At 35.8% G+C, this 21083-nt stretch overlaps 1 protein-coding gene across 1 annotated transcript in view; it reads left to right on the top strand.

Moving 5' to 3' along the window:
- NET1 (neuroepithelial cell transforming 1) overlaps positions 1-21083 on the top strand; it is a 66086-nt gene that overhangs the window by 9820 nt on the left and 35183 nt on the right. The window contains exons 2-3 of the mRNA XM_044227547.1: positions 14863-14929; positions 19592-19651. Coding sequence (XP_044083482.1) covers positions 14863-14929; positions 19592-19651 — 127 coding nt within the window. The remainder of the gene's footprint in view (positions 1-14862; positions 14930-19591; positions 19652-21083) is intronic.

Genomic DNA, 21083 nt, shown 5'->3' with positions numbered 1-21083 from the left:
TATGGACCCTCAACTCTATGGTCAATTAATCTTCGACAAAACAGGAAAAAATATACAGTGGAAAAAAGACAGTCTCTTCAATAAATGGTGCTGGGAAAACTGGACAGCTATATGTAGAAGAATGAAACTCGACCATTCTCTTACACCGTACAAAAAGATCAACTCAAAATGGATAAAAGACCTCAACGTGAGACAGGAATCTATCAGAATCTTAGAGGAGAACATAGGCAGTAATCTCTTTGATATCAGCCACAGCAACTTCTTTCAAGATACGTCTCCAAAGGCAAAGGAAACAAAAGCGAAAATAAACTTCTGGGACTTCACCAAAATCAAAAGCTTCTGCACAGCAAAGGAAACAGTCAAAAAAACAAAGAGGCAACCCATGGAATGGGAGAAGATATTTGCAAATGACAGTACAGACAAAAGGTTGATATCCAGGATCTATAATGAACTCCTCAAACTCAACCCACACGAAACAGACAAACACATCAAAAAATGGGCAGAAGATATGAACAGACAATTCTCCAATCAAGAAATACAAATGGCTATCAGACACATGAAAAAATGCTCATCATCATTAGCCCTCAGGGAGATTCAAATTAAAACCACATTGAGATATCACCTTACACCAGTTAGAATGGCCAAAATTAACAAAACAGGAAACAACATGTGTTGGAGAGGATGTGGAGAAAGGGGAACCCTCTTCCACTGTTGGTGGGAATGCAAGTTGGTGCAGCCTCTTTGGAGAACAGTGTGGAGATTCCTCAAGAAATTAAAAATAGAGCTTCCCTACGACCCTGCAATTGCACTCCTGGGTATTTACCCCAAAGATACAGATGTCGTGAAAAGAACGGCCATCTGTACCCCAATGTTTATAGCAGCAATGGCCACAGTCGCCAAACTATGGAAAGAACCAAGATGCCCTTCAACGGATGAATAGATAAGGAAGATGTGGTCCATATACACTATGGAGTATTATGCCTCCATCAGAAAGGACGAATATCCAACTTTTGTAGCAACATGGACAGGACTGGAAGAGATTATGCTGAGTGAAATCAGTCAAGCAGAGAGAGTCAATTATCACATGGTTTCACTCATTTGTGGAGCATAACCAATAGCATGGAGGACAAGGGGCGTTAGAGAGTAGTAGGGAATTTGGGTAAATTGGAAGGGGAGGTGAACCGTGAGAGACTATGGACTCTGAAAAACAGTCTGAGGGGTTTGAAGTGGCGGGGGGGGGGTGGGAGGTTGGGGTACCAGGTGGTGGGTATTATAGAGGGCACAGCTTGCATGGAGCACTGGGTGTGGTGAAAAAATAATGAATACTGTTTTTCTGAAAATAAATAAATTGGGCAAAAAAAAAAAAAAAAACCAGTTGCCCATAGGTATCTTAGTTTATTTTTGGACTTGTAATTTTCTTCCCTTGATCTGTATGTATATCCTTATGTCAGCACCACACCTTATTGATTATCATTCCTTTGTAGTAAGCTTTGATATCCAGACATACAAGTCCAGCTTTTTTCTTTTTTTCATGATTGTTTTGGCTATTTTGGGATTCTAGCAACTCCATGTGAATTTTATTTTATTTTATTTAAGATTTTATTTATTTATTTGACAGAGAGAAGTCACAAGTAGGTGGAGAGACAGGCAGAGAGAGAATGGGAAGCAGGCTCCCTGCCTAGGAGAGCATGATGCAGGGTTAGATCCCAGGACCCTGAGATGATGACCTGAGCGGAAGGCAGAGGCTTTAACCCACTGAGCCACCCAGGCGCCCCTCCATGTGAATTTTAGTATCAGCCTGTCAATTTTTACAGAAGTCAGCTGGGATTCTGATTGGAATTACACTGAATCAGTTGTGGGGGATATTGTCATCTTAGCAATGTTAAGTGTTCCAGTCTATGAACAAGGAATGTTTTTCCAAAAATTTAGCTCTTTAATTCTTTCAGCAGTATTTTGTAGTTTTCAGAGTATAACTTTTGTACTATTTGTTCAATTTATTCCTAAACTTTTTTTTCTTTCAGATCCTATTACAAATGGAATTTAATTCTTAACTTCATTTATAATTTCATAATTTCAAGTGTATAAAAATACAGTTGATTTTTGTATCCAGCCCTGTTGCTGAACTCATTTATTCTAATAAGTGATAGGGGCTTTTTGGTGAATTCTTTTAAAATTTTCTACATACAACCTTATGTCATCAATGAGTAAAAATAGTTGTATTTTTTCTTTTCCCACCTGGATACCTTAATTCTTTATCTTCTGTAATTGCCCTCACTAGAACCTCCAGTACACTGTTGAATAAATTCCTCAAGACTGGAAATCCTTACTTAGTTTCTGATTTTAGGGCTAAAGCATCCAGTCTTTCACCTTTACTATGATGTTAGCTGTGGGGGTTTATAGATGCCTTTATCAGACTGAGAAGTTCCTTTCTGGTCCTAGTTTTTTGAGTGATTTTATCTTGAGAGTATGTGGGAGTTTGTCAAATGCCTCTCTTCCCCCAACCCCAATTTTGGTCTTTTCAAAATTTACTGATAAAACTAATTAATTACATTAATTTTTAGGTGTTATAACAACTTTGCCTTCCTGATAGAAGTCCTACCTAGTCATGGTGTATAACTTTTATACTGCTAGATTCAGTTTGTTCATATTTTATTTAGGATTTTTTCCATCTACATTCACAAGAGATTGGTCTGTAAGATTTTTCCGGTATCTCTCTGGTTTTGGTATCAGGGTAATACTGGTCTCATGAGTCTTTGGAAGACTTAATGAAGAACTGGTTTTAGGCCTTTTTTTTTTTCTTTTAATTTTATTTACTTACTTGACAGAGAGAACAAGAGAACACAAGCAGGGGGAGCAGTCAAGGAAGAGGAAGAAGCAGGCTCCCTGCCAGGGAGCCCGACCTGGAGGACTCGATCCTAGGACCCCCGGGACCATGATCTGAGCCCAAGGCAGACGCCTAACCATCTGAGCCACCCAGGCGCCCCTTGGTATTAGTTCTGTAAGTGTTAGGTAGGAGTCAGGGATAAAGTCATCTAGACCTGGGCTTTTCTTTGTGGATAGTTTTTTTTGTTTTTTGGTTTTTTTTTAAGATTTTATTTATTTATTTGACAGACAGAGATCACAAGTAGGCAGAGAGGCAGACAGAGAGAGAGGGGGAAGCAGGCTCCCTGCTGAGCAGAGAGCCCAGTGCGGGGCTCGATCCCAGGAGCCTGGGATCATGACCTGAGCCAAAGGCAGAGGCTTGAACCCACTGAGCCACCCAGGCACCCCTCTTTGTGGATAGTTTTTTGATTGCTAGTTTAGTCTCTTTCCTTATTAAAGATGTACTTCTTAAGTCAGTTTCAGTAGTTTGTGTCTTTTAGAAATTTGCTCATTTCATCTAAGTTAATATTGTTGGTATATAATTATTCTTAGTATTCTTTATAATCCTTTTTAGTTTTGTAAGGGAAGTGGTAATGCCACCTCTTTTATTTCTGTTTCTAGTAATTTGGGTCCTATCTGCCTAGACATTTGTCCGTTTTGTTGATCTTTCCAGAGGACCAGCTTTTGGTTTCATTGATTTTTCTCTACTGTTCTTTTATTCTTTCTTTCAATAATTTCTGCTTTAACCTTTATTATTTCTGTCCTTTTGCTTGCATTAGGTTAAGTTTCCCCTCTTTACCCATTGTCTTAAATGGAAAAGTATTTATTTGAAATCTTTTTCTTAATATAGTTATTTATAGCTATAAATTTCCCCTCAAGCACTGCTTTAGTTGTATCCTACAAGTTTTGATATTTTGTGTCTTCATTATTCACTAATCTGAGATTATTTTGTGATTTCCCTTTGCTTTCTTCTTCGCCCCATTGATTGTTTAGGAGTACATTGTTTAACTTCCACATATTTATTACTTACCCAATTTTCTTCCTGTTGTTGATTTCCAATTTCATTCAGCTGTGGTTGAGAACATATTTTGTATTTATATCCTTTTAAATATATTAAATTTATCCCCTTAAATATACTAAATTTTATTCTGTGCCGTAGAATATAGTCTCTCAAGGAGAATGCTTCATATGGATTTGAAAAGAATGTATATTCTTTTGGATATAGTCTATAGGTAGCTGCTAGATCTAAATGGTTTATAGGATTGTTCAAGTTTTGTATTTCCTTGTTGATCTTCTAGTTAATCTACCATTATTGAAGATGAGGTATTGAAACTATTATTGTTGAATTGTCTGTTTTTCCCTTCGTTTCTGTCAGTTTTTGCTTCCTGTATTTTATTTTGTTATTAGATACACATATATTTGTAATTACTATTCTTCCCTGGTGGGTTGAGGCTTTTATTATTATAAAATTGCCCCCCTTATCTCTGGTAACTGTTTTTTGTTTTAAAGTCTAGTTCGTTTGATACTAATTTAGCCAGTCTAGCTTTCTTGTGGTTTGCTCCTTGCATGATCTCTTTTTCTTTTTACTTTCAAGCTATTTGTATCTTTGAAGCTGAAGTATGTCTCCTATAGGTGGCACAGTTGACCCTTGAACAACATGGGTTTGAGCTGCATGGGTCTCCCTAATACATGGATGTTTTACAGTACTGTAAATATATTTTCTTTTCCTTATTTTCTTAATAACATTTTCTCTAGCTTGCTTTATAGTAAGAATGCAGTATAGAACACATGCAACATACAAAATATGTACTGATCTACTGTTTATGTTATAGTTTAGGCTTATTTGTGGTCAACACAAGGCTGTTAGTAATTAAATTTTGCAGGAATGAAAGTTAAACATGGATTTTTGACCTCATAGATGAGGGGTCATGACATCCTCCTAACCCCACGTTGTTCAAAGTTCAATGATATATAGTTGGATTGTGTTTCTTTTTTTTTTAGATTTTATTTATTTATTTGACAGACGGAGATCACAAGTAGGCAGAGAAGCAGGCAGAGAGAGAGAGAGAGGAGGAAGCAGGCTCCCTGCTGAGCAGAGAGCCGGATGCGGATGTGGGGTTCATCCCAGGACCCTGGGACCATGACCTGAGCCTAAGGTAGAGGCTTTAACCCACTGAGCACCCAGGTGCCCCTATGTTTCTTTTTTTAAGGTCCAAGTTAACAGTCTATTTTTTGATTGGGTGATTTACTCCTCTCAACATTTAATGTTAACTATTGATATAGTTTGATTTATGCCTGCTCTTTTACTTTTTGTTTTATATGTAACCTTGGTTTCTCTGTTCGTCCTTTATTGCTTTCTTCTGCATTAAGTGAATGTTTTCTACTTTATGGCATTTTAATTTCTTTATGAATTTTTTTCTCATTTAAACTGATTTTATTGGTGCTCTTTGTTTTTTTGGGTAGATTCAGATTACCATGTAGGCTTCCTTGCTTTTAGCCTGAATACTTCCTTTAATATATGAGACAGGTCTACAAACAGCAGATTTTCTCAGGTTTTGTATCTGATAATGTCTTTAGTTCACTTTCATATTTGAAAGATAGTTTTGTTGGATATAAGATTCTTTGTTGATAGTTTTTTTCTTTGAGCACTTTGACTATGGCATCTCACTGCTTTCTGGTTTTTGTAGTTTCTGCTGATAAGTCAGCCATTAATCTTCTTGGAATTACCTTTAAGTAGCAAGTCATTTTTCTCTTGCTCCTTTTAAAATTGTCTCCTACATTTGACCATTTTTACTGTAGTATGTGTTTGGATCCTCTTGAATTTATCTTACTTAGAGTTCACTGGGCTTTCTGGATGTGTAGGTTATTGTTTTTCTGTAAATTTGAGAAATAAATTCTTCAAATACAGTTTCTGCTCCTTTCTCTCCTCTGGTACTCCCATTACATGAATGTAGAGGAAATTTGGCAGATAAAACAAAATTTTAATAGTGCATATATTTAAGCTGAGCGCTGTATGTATAAGATTTATATCTTAGGAAAATAATGGTACAAGTATATATGGGTGTATGTGCAAGACAATATATTACAACACATTTTTATAGTAAAAAGGTTAGGAAAAATGGAAGGAAATTAAATATGTTATGATACTTTTATGCAGTGAAATTTATTAACTATAATAGTTTTAAGTCTTTTTCCATAATTCATAGGGAGTTTATCTGGTATATTGTATAAGGTATATTTGGGTGTACATTTTCTTTCTGGACCTGTACAGGCTTTTTCTAGGGCAACAGTTCTTGTTTTTGCATTGTCACAACTTCTGTACCCTTTTTAAAATTGCTGAGGACACCAAAGAGCTTGTGTTGATGTGGATTATATTTATTTAAAATGATTAATTTCTTAAATTTCTTTTAGCAGTCAGACCCATTAATAACATATTTGCAAAAACAACATGTTTTTTAAAACAGATTTTTAAAAACAAATTGGTGAGAAGTCTGGAGTTTTTATAAGTTTTGTAGATTTCTAGTATCTAACTTAACAAAAGATAACAGGATTCTTACATTTGCTTCTTGCAGCATATAAAAATGAAGTCTATAGAGAATGAAGTGTATGAGTTTATGCAGAAAATCTACCCTGACACAGATTTTTTAGTTCAAAGTGCATGAGCTCTTTAATAGTCTTTTCAGACAGTTGTGGATATTCTTCTTTGATAATATACCAAAACTTGACAAGTGGTGGTTTCTTAAAGTTTGGCTGCAGTTTGGAATCTGAAATGTTGGAATGAACTCTTCATTCTCTGTTACATTAAAATCCACTATCTTTTAAATTTTTTAATAGGCCTGCTCTACTTACCATGATTTTGTGACATTATGTATTTGTCATTTAGAAAGTATTGGTGTACTGAGTTATGTAGCTCTTCCAAAGGTTGATACATACTGTTACATGTTATCAATAAATCACAGTCATTTATATAATCACCAGTCTCACTTGAAAAGCTTTTAAGTATTGAGATGTCATCCTCACAGTGATGGATACTGTTTTCAAAAATTCTGATTTTCATTTGAAAGCACAAATTTTTATCATTGACAGCAATACTTCATTATAGAGTAAATGCCTGCAAAATACCTAAGTCCAAATAATCATAGTTTGTTAATAGTTCACTCACGTAAAGATAGTCTCTGAAAATGAACAGCTAATTCTGTTCACAAATCCATTGATCACACAATTGCTTTTCCTTAAGACTTTATTACACTGACTATGTGCCCTTATTCAGGAAGGATCTTCCTCTAGCAATTTTTAAATTGTTGGAATGTCTGTTTACATTTCATAACTCATTATTCGGTATTTTTTGAAGTTACCGTGTTTTGTCTTTGGCTTCTTTTAGAGTAGCAAAGAGAATATATAACCCAGTGTATAAATGGAAGGTTTGGTCTTAGTTAATACAGCTTATACATTATAACAAAAAGAGAAGAAGTTGTTTAGGGTGTATTGGTAGATTGAACAATGTAAATGTGGGGGATATAATATTATAAGATGCAAAGTCATAAGCTGAAAGTGAGGTAGGGTTGAGGAGGGCATATTGGAAGAGTAAAGAGAGAAAGGTGTGAAATAATTACTTCCAAGAGTAGGAGAGGAAGTGACAAAGTGACAAGTAATAGCATTGCTGGGCCAAAGTAAAGACCTACCTGAAATTTACAGTCAGGAGTTTAAAGTGAAACTAGTCAGTACAGGGTGTGTGTGTGTATGCACATGCTTATGTACGCATGCATGCCCACCCTTTAATCAGCCTGACGCATAGGTCTGGAGCTCACTTCCACCTATACGCATTACTAATAATTATTCCTGGCCTGCCAAGAAATGGGCTAGATCAGAGAAGAAACTATGCAATAGAAACAGCTAGGATGTACAGATCCAGGAGAGATGACTTACTGTTTTTAAATCTGTACCAAGTTAAATATAGGATTATATACCTGGTTTGCCTCTGCTAAATGTTGATTTTGGGGGGAATATATCATATGTGTGGTGACTGCTGTAGGCTGTGGCAGGGGAGAGAGATAATTAGGGGGGAGAAAGAGTAGAAATAGCTAGAATCCAGCAGAGTGCAAGCTTCTGTATAGGTTCTATAGCAGGTTTCTCAAATCTGCTCTCCCCTTATATCCCTCCCTTTTTGTTCTGGGGTAGCAGGAAGGGATCTTGTCTACTGACAGCCCTAGGCCCTGCCATAGGATTCCGAGCTCAGAAGAAGGCCTGCTTTCCTGGCCTCATTTTCCTGATGCTGAGGCTCTTCTGGCCCCAGTTTTGAGTCACCTGATTGTTTTCTCTGGGAATGTACATTCTTTTAGACTAAGACCCACAACCCAATAAAGTACTAGTATTTAAAGATTTTAGGCTTTACAGTCAGGCTTCCTGGGCTCAGACTCTGGTTCTTGAGACTTAATCTCTTTAAATCTTACCTTATAGTATCTATCTCATAAGGTTGTAAAAATTACCCAAAATAATTTATATAAAGCATTAGAACAGTACCTAGACATAGCAAATGCTCCATGAATATTAGGTATCATTATTTGTATTTTTTGCAGGAAACACTAGAATTATCACATATATACTGTCTATCAAAGAATATTAGCAATTAGCTCTCTTGTCAGCTCTTGTAGATGTGATGTAGTATACTTTTTAACAGCATAGTGCTAGACCAGACTGATTGGGTATAAATCCTGATACTGCTACTGACATCTTTGAGGCCTTGACCAGTTTCATTTATGCGTGCTGCCAGCCTCTTCATTATACCTCATTTATAAGTACTTGCCTTGTAGAGTTGCTGTAAGGATTATGAGTCAATGCATAGAACTCATATAAATATCTAAATGCTTAGAATGGTGCCTGGAACGAAACAGCCGTTCCCTAAATTTCTTGCTGCTGTTATTAACTCTAAGAAACATTGACTTGTTCATTTTAATACCGAGAGGGCCTTAGAATTTAGCACAACTTCTTTTTTAGACGAGAGTGTGAAGCTCTGAAATTTCACAGCTAGATACTAGGAGATGTTTGTCCTGTATTTCCTAACTCCTAATTTAATGTTCTGTTTGCCATGTTTCCTCCACAGAATGTCTCTAAAGGGATGTATTAGTAGCATTAACCAGCAAAACAATTACCATCATTCATCTAACCACATTTAAGGAGATTTTCTATGCAAATACTAAGTTGTTAGATGTAAATGACATTTAAATAATAATGTTTCTGCCCTTTGGGACCTTAGGAGGATCCACTGAATATTATGCACTGCTTGAATAACAGGAGTCTAAGTCCATACTGATCCTTTAAGGATTTTATAACATACTCCTTTTAACAGATTTGAAATAATGCTCCCCATAGTAGAAAGATAATACTGTGAGGCATCTGGGTGGCTCAGTCACTTAAGCCACTGACCCTTCATTTTGCTGAGTTTATGACTCAGGATCCTGAGATCAAGCCACTACCACCACCACCCCTACACTCTGCCCACGCTACCCTGCCAGGCTCTGCACTCATCCGGGAGCCTGTTTGTCTCCACCACCCCCTCCCCCCACTATCATGTGCACGCATGCACTCTCTCTCTTGCCCTCTCTCTCAAATAAATAAAATTTAAAAATTTTTTTAAAAAGATAATACCATGCCTATGATCTACCAGTAGTGAACTCTGTAAATTTTGTTTTTCTAATAAAATTGATGAATTTGTAGAATAATAACCAGGGTTAAAGGCCCAGTCTTAAGCCAGGCTAACTGTAGTATAAACTCAGATCTAAGGATTCCTGTTCCCTGTAAGGGAATGTAACTTTTTGGATAGGCTATTTTTCAAAACGTATTTTAAACCAAATTAGGGCATTTAAACAAATAATTAAGCCAGTTCTTGATAACTCAAGATTGTCAAATTATTAATATTTATGTAGTTGCTAAAAATAAAATGATACCCACATTAGTTCCTAAGGTTATTTGTTCCCACATCAAATGACAACTTGTTAACAGTTTTATTGAGATGCAATTTGCATATGATAACATTTACCCATTTTAAGTGTGCAGTTCAGTGAGTATTAGTAAATTTATACAGTTGTGCAACTATTACCACAATCCACTGAAAGAACATTTCGTCACCAAAAATATTACAAGTTTGTAGGCAGTCATTCCTAGGCAGCCACTTAACCTGCTTTCCATCTGTATATATTTGTATTTCTGGACATCTCATGTAAATGCAATCACAATATATAATCTTGCAGTTCATCCATATTATGGCTTGCATGAATATTTCATTCCTTTTTATTGCTAAATATTCCATTATATGAAATGAATATTCCACATTTTCTGTGTGTATGCTGGCTTACAGCATACATTATAGATGCTCAGCTGTGTTCTAGACTTAGAGATGTTGCAAGATGTATCTGCTATTGGGCTCACCAATAACAAAGTTGAAAAACCCTAGTAGGATAAGGGATAATAGTCTACATGAGTTTGGGCTCCTACAGAACCTTTATAAAGTGGGAGAAGACACAATTTCTTAATAGCAAAGATGCTAAGCAGTCAAAACAGTCCACTACATTGAATGTTTGACCCAAATGAATGAATGGTTTCAGTAACATTTGTCATTGTTTTTTGCCTAATTTGCAAAGAAACTGATAACCTGAGTAGTTAAGTGCCCTGAATATCAACAAATGTTCACTACAGAGAATAGTTTACATTGTTATTTCTACATTCATGGTATTTACAGATTAAAATTTTAAATTTTAGCTGTTTGGGAGTTATGGATAGTAGTTTGTGATTAGGACCAGGCATTAATTTGAGTTGCACTGCTGGTGTGTGGGACCGGCTTCCTTAGCCTAGCAGCACATTTCAGCACTACTCTATTTTCTTGTTTTACCACATAGGAACTAATTCTCCTTATAGATCTGGAGGTATCACACACAGTTTTCAATTATACCGTGCATATTTTAGGTGTCCTATGCCTCAAGTCTTCTTGCTGATGTCAGTAACCTCGTCTGCTATATTGCTATCTTTAGTCCTTCTATTTTGCTTGGTTTTTTGTTTTTGTTTTGTTTTGTTTTTTGCTAAGACTTCATTTATTTATTTGAGAGAGAGATAGCAAGAGAACACAACGTGGGATAGTGGGGGTGGGGGTGAGGGAGAAGCAGGCTCTCTGCGGAGCAGGGAGTCCAGCTCGGGGCTGCATCCCAGGACCCTGGGATCATGACCTGAGCCAAAGGCAGATGCTTAACTGACTGAGTCACCCAGGTGCCCCTTTCGCTTGCTTTTTTAAAACGATTCCTTTGCTAAAGCATTTTGGTTGTTCTTTTGTAAACCCCTAAATATCTACCTTATTATAAGGAAGTATCTTTACATTTTCTACCTTTTTCATTGGAAGAATTATCTCCTTTATGTTGTCCAGCACATTTTCTGAAAATGTTCATTGAGCTACCTTTCTGCTATTTTAATTATTTGCCATGACAGAGGAGGGCAGTGACACAAATCATAATTGAAAACATGATTTGGCTTAAGAATAAATTAACATAATTTTTCTCTTTACCATTGTAATTGTTTTGTTAGACTGTAAGTAGTTAGTGTAAAATCATTTACATTAAAATAAAATCATTACATTGTTTAAAAACACACCAAATGACAGGAAAAGAAGTATGGATGTTAGGCTAAGGAACAGTCACAATGGGGTTAATAGGAAACACAATTTAATACACCAAGCTAGTTTCCACATTTATTAGTTTATTTAATACACCAAGCTAGTTTCTACATGTATTAGTTTATTTTCTGCCTGAAATGTTGTAATTGTTTAAATATATGAAAAAAGGATTGGACAAAAATTATGGAAAAGATGAAGGACTGTCCTTTCTTATAGCACCCTTTAATACCTCTTGAAATGAACTCTGCTTAGTATGTTCTGGAAAGGCCACTTACAATTTTAACGTTTTATGAAATCAAAGTTTTTTTCCCACAAGGATTTAAAATAGCTTTTACATTTGGAGTCTGACCCCTGTGAAAGATGACTGTATGTCTTTCCAAGTTGGCACGATCTTACATGGTTCCTGGGCACAACTTGTTTATTGGGTTCCTTTTTTCCATGGGTATTCAAAATAAGTAGGTACTTGTTATTGAATTGGGAAAAAATAGCATAACTATAAAACTGATTATAGCTTGTACTGGAAAGAATCTTGCCATCTGATTGGAAATATTTTTCCAGTTTGTTGACCTATTTGAAATTCCTAAGAACTATTTTTCTTTCCAGCTTTCAAACATCAAATTCATTCTGAGGTCAGTTTGGTTGATTCTAGGGACTAAAAAAATGAATAACTTTGGTTTTGTGTTCTTAAAACTTAAGGACATATTTACTGAATATTTTAACTGTCACTATGATTACTACTCTGTAATGAATATTTGCACTGGATTAAAAATAATTTATGAGAAATCATAATTGATGCTTCTCAACTCAGTCCCCACTGTTGCTCTTATTAAGCATGTAGTATGTGATAGCACTTAACCTAGAGTCGTGTTTTTAAACAGCATGATCCATGGATACATATGGTATGAAGGTCCTGTTTTTCTTATAATCTTTTAGCATTGTTTATGATACTGTATCTTTGTATTGTTGAGACGTGTAAATTCTAACGCATTTCAGATGTCATGTTGGTTTCACCTAAATTCCTCATTCCAGTGTTTTATCAAAAATCATACTGTTTTCTTCATCGTTACTTTTTCAGCAGTGGCAAGAAAAACCAATTCCTTGAGTTATCTGGCTCCACTGAAGAGGCTCTTGGGGGGAGAAATACGAGCTTTAAGAGTAATAAAAGGCTCAGTGTGCTTTAATCTTTCACAAATAATTATTTAGGAAATGTTTGCTTAATTATCTTAAGATCTTTCTGCTTCTATTTCTAATTATTATTAGTAGAACCATATTTCACTATGCCAGGAACCTTGGTGGAAACTGAGCTGACATACGGAGGAAGAGGGAAAAATCTGCCAGTTTTGTCACTGAGCCCTCTTTTTTTTTTTTTTAAAGATTTTATTTATTTATTTGACACGCAGAAAGAGATCACAAGTGGGCAGAGAGACAGGAAGAGAGGGAGGGGAAGTAGGCTCCCTGCTGAGCAGAGAGAGCCCAATGAGGAGCTCGATCCCAGGACTCTAGGATCATGACCTGAGCTGAAGGCAGAGGCTTAATCCACTGAGCCACCCAGGTGCCCCCATGCGCTCTTTCTAATGTGCTTCTCCTAACTTTGTTGCTATTGCTTCAGCCCCTTGGTGTCTATAGCTGCCTCCTGACCAGTCTTCCCAACCAGTCCTGCTGCCATCCTTCTTGTTACTTAAAATTCCTTAGTGGATTGCTGCTACCATACATATTCAAGATCAAGTCCATACTCTTTATAAGAGTCGTTTATGTAAGGCCTTTTAGCTTGCCCTTCCTTATTTCTCTTGATACCCAGACACAAGGAACTACTTGCAGTTCCCTGAATGTAATTCATTTCACTCCCGCTTAACTTGTGCTGTTCCCTTTGCCCTAAAAGCCTTCCTGGCTCTCATAGGCTTTGCTAATTGCTATGTATCTTTGATTCAGCTTAGTATCACTTAAATATTAATTCTTCTGTGAAGTCTTTTGACATCCTCCTTTTTCTTGTAGCCATCTTCCCTGTGTTCATATCAAAACATAAGCAAACTTCTGCTTTATATTTAGCTTAGAAAACTACCTTATATTTGATTAAGCTTGTAAATTCTTGCAGCTGCAATAGCCATCTGTGGTATTACTGTAACCTAGAATGAACAAAGACCGTGAGGATCAAGGGTGAGAAGTGGAATGAATATACAAGTGGAGAATGGCCTTACAATCCAGAAAGCTGAACAGTAACTTTTTTAACAAACAACCCACAGTGGCTAGGACTTGATTGATAACTGCCAAGTTCCCTAATTTTTATCCTTGCTTCCAACTTTGAACTAATCAGAGCAAGCCAAATATGTACCCCCCTACCACTCACAGAGGATATCCCACCCCTGCTTAGCTCACCTTCAGCTTCCCATGCCAACAGCCTCCAATCAGGGCACACTTGAAACCTTCCCTTTATTCCACTGTGAAGCTTTCACATTCTTCAGCCTGCCTTTGAATCTGCCTGAACCCAAGTGATCAGTGGCTTTTTTTTCTCACTTATTTCTATACAAGGAGGAAACATATTTATTTTACAATTATTTATATCCAAAGAGATTAGTGGTAAGTATAGTTTATAACCTGCATTTCTTGTGCTAACTATATTTTGTGAGTTTTCTTCATGTTTTATAAACATAGAGGTTTATATTTTATAAAGGCAAGGACAGGTTTTTGTTAAAAGGATTCTCTTGAATGGAAAGAGAAATTGAAGAAAAATCTGTCACTTAATAGTAACAAAATCCTAGTCAAATTTTAATCTTACTTGAGATCTTTGTCTCAGATATAATTTTCAAAATTCCTTATTTGGTTAATTAAACCGTAATTTAAAAAAAAAATCAGTACATGGAAGAGATTTAAACAAGAAATTCAAATTAAAGGCATTTGAATTTTATTTATTATGTTGAGCATCCTTTATTCTTGTTTTTAAATGTTAGACAAGAATGCGTAATTTTATTAAATAATTTTTGCATCACTTACTGCTTTATATTTAACTTATTAGTTTAATATACTATATAAGAAATAGATTTCTTACTATTGAACCATGTATATGTTCCTAAAATAACCCTGCTTGGTTTGGTGAATTATTTTTAATATGTCCATTAATTTTATAAAGGCCCTTTCACTTTTGTAAAGATTCTAAAAATGACCAGGGGATAAATCCTGATTTTTTTTTTTTTTTTGCATCCCTTCTTTATATTTCTACAATTGAATGACTAATAAAGTTATTTTAAATAGTTTCGAACCTATGAGAAAGATAGCTTTTTATCTGTCTAGAGCTTTGTTTTACTAAAGTTGCTCTCGGTTAACTTTTTGCTTGAATTTTCTTTTAACAGACATTCCCTTCGGAGAGGTAGCTCCTTCACATTTTTAACACCTGGCCCTCACTGGGACTTCACCTTGGTGAGTACCTGGGTATTTTATGTCAAGACATTGAGAGAATTAATTCCTAGGTTGTCTTTCAGTTTGGTGTACAACTCAGTTGTCTGTACTTCTTGAATATCTTGAGATACAGAGTTTCTGTCGCCATCTTTGGCAGCCTAATTTCTTTTTTCTTCTGCTAACAAGCTAAAAACAAATTTTATTTCAATTAAATATAAAATATTTTGAAAAATAGCAGATCTATTTATTTTTAACCTTATGTAATCCTTTTATTCCTACAGTTTTAAAATTAAAAGAATATATTATGAAATATGAAGCTGTTTTTATGTACATACTCTAACAGCTTGTTTCTTGGTTGAAAAATATAAAAATGATTGCAGATGATATATATGATGAATGAATTATTTTCTGTTATTAATCATCCTAGTATCCTACTCTCATTATTTTTAGAATGAGACTTTTACAGAGGCATCTAACCAGACAATTGGTTCTTTTTGTAATTAAAAACTCATTAGCTGGGGCGCCTGGGTGGCTCAGTGGGTTAAGCCACTGCCTTCGGCTCAGGTCATGATCTCAGGGTCCTGGGATCGAGGCCCGCATCCGGCTCTCTGCTCGGCAGGGAGCCTGCTTCCTCCTCTCTCTCTGCCTGCCTCTCTGCCTGCTTGTGATCTCGCTCTGTCAAATAAATAAATAAAATCTTTAAAAAAAAAAAAAAAAACTCATTAGCTGGGCGCCTGGGTGGCTCAGTGGGTTGAGCCGCTGCCTTCGGCTCAGGTCATGATCTCAGGGTCCTGGGATCGAGTCCCGCATCGGGCTCTCTGCTCGGCAGGGAGCCTGCTTCCCTCTCTCTCTCTGCCTGCCTCTCCATCTACTTGTGATTTCTCTCTGTCAAATAAATAAATAAAATCTTTAAAAAAAAAAAAACTCATTAGCTCATAATACTTGTAAATAATGTATGTACAAATAGAGCATGATTCTTACATTTTCTTATTTGGAGGAAATAGCAAAAATCATTCTGTTTCTAGTTTGCCAAGTTTTACCAGATCGTGTACTGATGGGTTCAGCAATGCATATTTAATTTGCATTCTGTTCTTTTGTATTTAATTTATATCTCTGTTGGGGACTTCTGTTTGAGATTTCTTTGCTCTTACCAGTTACTTATATTCATTGGTCACTTAAGGATTCATACCAAGAGTCTCCTGATTTTAATACAATACTCTATTCTCCTTGAGACTTTTTTTCATCTTGATTTTTTTCCTTTCAAAGTTGACAAGCCTAAACTCAAACAGAAAAAACAGAAAAACTTCAGTAGAGAAGTGTCTCCAAACTTAATTTTGCAAACCTATCAGCAAAAATATTTTGAACACGTACCCTGCTATGTTTAGTTAGGATTTTTATGTATGAACCAGCTTTATTAGCTAATAAGTCAAAGCACGGTACTCACCCCCGGGTGAAGTTCATGATAGTGGATGTAAGTCCGTATTTCAAATAGCCATGACATTTTCACAGTGTGAGGTCAATTTCTGGGAACTGATTGGATCACTGTTGTCTAACCTTATAATGTGGATGATGATGAGTTCATCATCTGAATATTAGTAAACCTTATTTTTAAGGATTAATAAATACATAGATATTGAAGTTCAAACATTTTCCTCCTGCTCTCCAGGGAAGATATCTTGCATGTCCTCTGGGATGGTACATCCCTCTTGGGGAAAACACATTTGTAGAGTTCTCCCATGATAAAAGAAATAGCTCATGGTTCATGTGTTAAAACATTCAGAATGTGATTAAGGAGTACTAAGAGAGAGATTAATAAACTTTCACATACCTAGGTTGAGAAAAAAGAGGACAAAAAGTAAGCATTTGACTCAAGTAATTAAAGAAAGAACAGTAGAATGAACCAAAAAAAATAGATGGAAAAATGAAAATGGATAAAAATAAAATCATTGCCCAGTCATGATAAAATTCTTGGCAAACTGGGAATAGAACAGAACTTTCTTAGCCTGAGATCTGCCACAAACAACATGTTTTTTAATGATAGTATGTTAGAAACATTTCCTTAAAATTTTGGAAAAAAGCCTGTTGTTACCATGTCTATCCAGAATTTTACTGGTGCTTCTAGCCAACATAGTGAGACGGGAGAACAGGTGGTATTCAAATTAGAAAGAAAGAGACAATAGCATTTCATCGCTTAGGGACATTATGACTATCTACATAGACTATCCCAGTGAATATTGATAGCAGCTATTAGAACTAAAAGTTCAAACAAAATTACTGGCTATAAAGTTTATAAAAGGGATTCAATAAAATGTGTATATATATACTGGTAATAAATGTAATTTGTAAAGATGCTTATATTGAAGTAAAAACAATTTTTAAAACTATGAATAAATCTGTGAAAAGAAAAAAAAATCTGTGAAAAGATCTGTGAGATTTTTGTTGGAAAAATTGGAAAGCATTAATAAAGAACATAGACACCAAATTAAATGGAAAGATAGGCGTACAAGGAAAGACTCAATAACCTAAAAATGTTAGTACTTCCTATATTAATTTATAAATTCAGTGTAGTTCTGAAGCCTGGGTGGCTCAGTTGGTTGGACGACTGCCTTCGGCTCAGGTCATGATCCCGGAGTCCCAGGATCGAGTCCCGCATCGGGCTCCCAGCTCCATGGGGAGTCTGCTTCTCCCTCTGACCTCCTCGCTCATGCTCTCTCTCACTGTCTCTCTCTCAAATAAATAAATAAAATCTTTAAAAAAAAAAAAAGAGAGAGAGATCTCATTTTATAATTCAGAAAGAAAGTAGAAAGCCCAGAGCGCGGAAGTATTGTGCAAGTCAGGGAACATTATGACTTTACCTTATTAGCTGTTAAGGCTTACTCCACAGGTACAGTGATTATGGAATCACAGTGTGGATGAAAGTCTAGGTAAACAGACCAGTGCCATAAGATTGAGAACCCAGAAACTGACATATGTATGAGACCTTAATGCATCGTAGACATTAGAAGGAATGGTGCCTGCAACAGTGGTCTTAGCGGTGGGCACAGTTAGCTCTGCCATCTTATACTATATACAAACAAATAAATTCTGGATGGATTGAATATATAGGAAAGGCAAAACTTCAGAATGTTTAAAAGAAAATATAGTAGAATATTTTAAAATCTGTTAAATGTCTTTCTACATATGCAAACACATGTACATAATTTTATATAAATGTGTAAGTATAATCATGAATGAGCTTTTCCCCTCAGTACACTTCTTTTTGTTTGGCAGTTTCCTCCTTTCCTCTCTCCTCCCCTATCAATCCTTCCATCCCAGCCTCCACTCTAACCTGTGTCAGCAGTACCATACCTGTTCCTCTGTTTTGCTCATATAATTATTTACACACACACACACATACACACACACAGAGAGACTCACAAATAAGATACACATAAATGCAGGATCTTTGCTTTGTTTTTTTCAGAATTAGGATCATATTACTCTTATTTTTCTAGATCTTCTGGATATGACCTTAAGATCAATAAGGGTTTCTTGTCACCTCATTTTTAGTTTTTTCCAATCCTGATTTATATTTTTCTTTCAAGTCTTCTATCATTTTCCTAATGTCTTTAGCTAACTTTGGAATAGTATGTCATAGTTTTGCTCTGCTTCTTTGAGCATTTCATTCCAAAGTACTTTCATTCCCTATAGGGATATTATTCTTCCCCTTTTCCCTTTTTTCTTCGAGTCATTTGTGTAGGATTTGACTTGGAGAATTTTCTCTTCATTTTAATGTGAATTTAGTTTTTCTGAATTTTACAAAGAGGCCTGGTTCAGATAACTTTTCTAACTTAACAGAGCTCCCTCTCTTTTTATGGTTCCTTGCTTCTGCGATTTCCAGGCTCCATCAATTCCCCACTTCCATCTGGACTCTGTCTTTCCTTTTCTCCAGTGTCCCTGTCCTGCTCCATTCTGATTCCACTACCACCAGTTTCTCCTTGGAGTGGAGTTAGGTCCTGGAAGGGAATCCTAGCTGGTCAGTTTTGAGAGTTCACAAGAGCTAGACTATGTCCCAGGTAATCTGAAAAGTTATATTGAGTTGTGAGTGGGTGATGTGTTACTTAAGAATTCTTCTTCAATAGTGATGAAGGACAGAAATGAGATTGTATACATTTTCACCACTACGGGCACCAGAAGGGCTGAGTGAGCATGATGAATGGTAACTCGGAGTTATGTTGTCTTCCCAGTAGATAAATCCTGCTTCTGGCAACAAGTCTTAATTTACTTTGGGCCATGAGAAAAGGGTATTTTTTTTCTAGTGAAGACCCTCCCCCTCCTTAGGATAAATAATATGATTTTTAAAAAACTCGTCGCCTTTATGTTTAAAACATATTTTACTTTTTCTCTAATAAGTACAGTTAGCCCTTGACTTACTAAGATTTCTCTTCTGAAAAAACTTTACATAAAGTTTTCTGATAGGGTGAAACTTGGCAGCATGAGATGATTCAGGCCAGGGGGACGATTTAAACAGTAAATATGCTAGAGATAATTTATGATCATCCCTCAAAAATAATTTTTTTTCAAAAATAATTATGAATAGAGCTTCACTTTTTTAAAGTGATTTTTCTGGTTTTATGGAGTCTCTGTTTAATGAAGTAACATGCATTCCTTCTATATAAGAATGAAATCTTTTTTTTCATATAGAAAAGAAAGCGGAGAGCGAAAGATGATGATGTCATAAGCCTTAACAGCCTTGATTTAAAGGTAAGCCTTTCTTCCTGTCAAAGAAAAGCATTTAAAAATATGCAGATAATATTTTATTTTTGTGCTATAAGGATGATGAATGCTAATTTTAAAAAATTTTTAAGTTCAAAACTAAATAATATGGACTCTTACAGATATCTTTTTTCTGTTGTACTTTGTTAAGAATGAGGTAAAAGCCTCCCCAAGAACAGTGTTGGGCTTTAACTAGTGATCTCACACTCAAATGTCTGAAGAGACCAGGCCTACCGTGTATGCAAGGAGGAAGGAAGCGAGGGACCGTGGTGGAAAAAAGAAACATACCCTCCTGCAAGAGGCAGCTGCTACTGTGCTCTAGCTCACGGCTGCTTGTAGGACTGTCAAAATCTGGATTTTTATGTGAAAGCTCCCAATCTTTATATGTTGGACCATGCAAACCAAACAGCTCGTCTGTAGGTCAGAAGTGTCTGTGTTTCCAATGTGTGACCTGTGACAAACCAAAATCCAGTGCACACTTAAAAAATGATTATGTATCCTTTATGTAAAATTGTATTTAAGTCCCAAAACTTGGTATCTGTGGAATTACTTAGTCCATTTTTGTCAACTGGCAAACTTGACAGAACCATCTTGGTTTTAAGGAACCTTTTTAAAGATTGTTACATAAAGGTTATACATTTTTTAAGTGAGATTTTAAAAATGTTTGACATCATGTCTAATGATGGCAATTTTTATAGGTTTGCCCATCAACATATTACCAAATCCAGCAAGCCAGATTTGCAGGGGAGAGGGTGGCATGTGTACATATGTAATATGTTTATGGGAGAACTCTGTTTTAAGTGTTAAGGCTTTTCGCAAAACAGTTTTAGTTACATTTAAAAATCCTGTATTCAAAGAAAGGAAAAAAAATGAAATTACAGCCCTGGGTATTTTTAGGTATGCTTCAAATCAGATCACATACAGAAATAGACAGTATTTATAGTTTGCCACAATAAAATCCATGGTCAAATCTACTGAAAAATAATCCTCCTTTTGTTTATCCCAACTTCACCAGTTCCCATCATGTGATCAAGTTATTGTCATTTTATCTCTCTGTTTGCCGCCTCTGCCCTAGATTATTTTGAAGAAAATCCTTTATGTTGTATCATGTTATCTGTATCATTAGATTGAGTGTTCACACTTCCTTGATTTGTCTTACACCTTTTTTGTTTTGGTTTTGTTCGTTTTGTCTGTTTGAATTGGAATTCATATAAGGTCCATACATTGTGATTATCTTTCTTCACTGTCTTTTAATTTGTAGGTTCTCTCTCTAGCTTTTCTTTTTTTTTTTTTTTTTTTTTAAGAGTTTTTTGTCGTTGAAGAAGTAAGCATGTGTAGAGCCCTTCACATCCTGCATATTCACAATTGCATGCATCTCTCTGGTATCATTTCTTCTGTTCCTCTCTTCGCTTTATTCCTG

The sequence above is a fragment of the Neovison vison genome, chromosome 12 (genome assembly GCF_020171115.1).
Source record: "Neovison vison isolate M4711 chromosome 12, ASM_NN_V1, whole genome shotgun sequence".
NCBI lineage: Eukaryota > Metazoa > Chordata > Mammalia > Carnivora > Mustelidae > Neogale > Neogale vison.
Note: the sequence above shows the minus strand (reverse complement) of the source record. Positions and strands in the feature narration are given on the sequence as shown.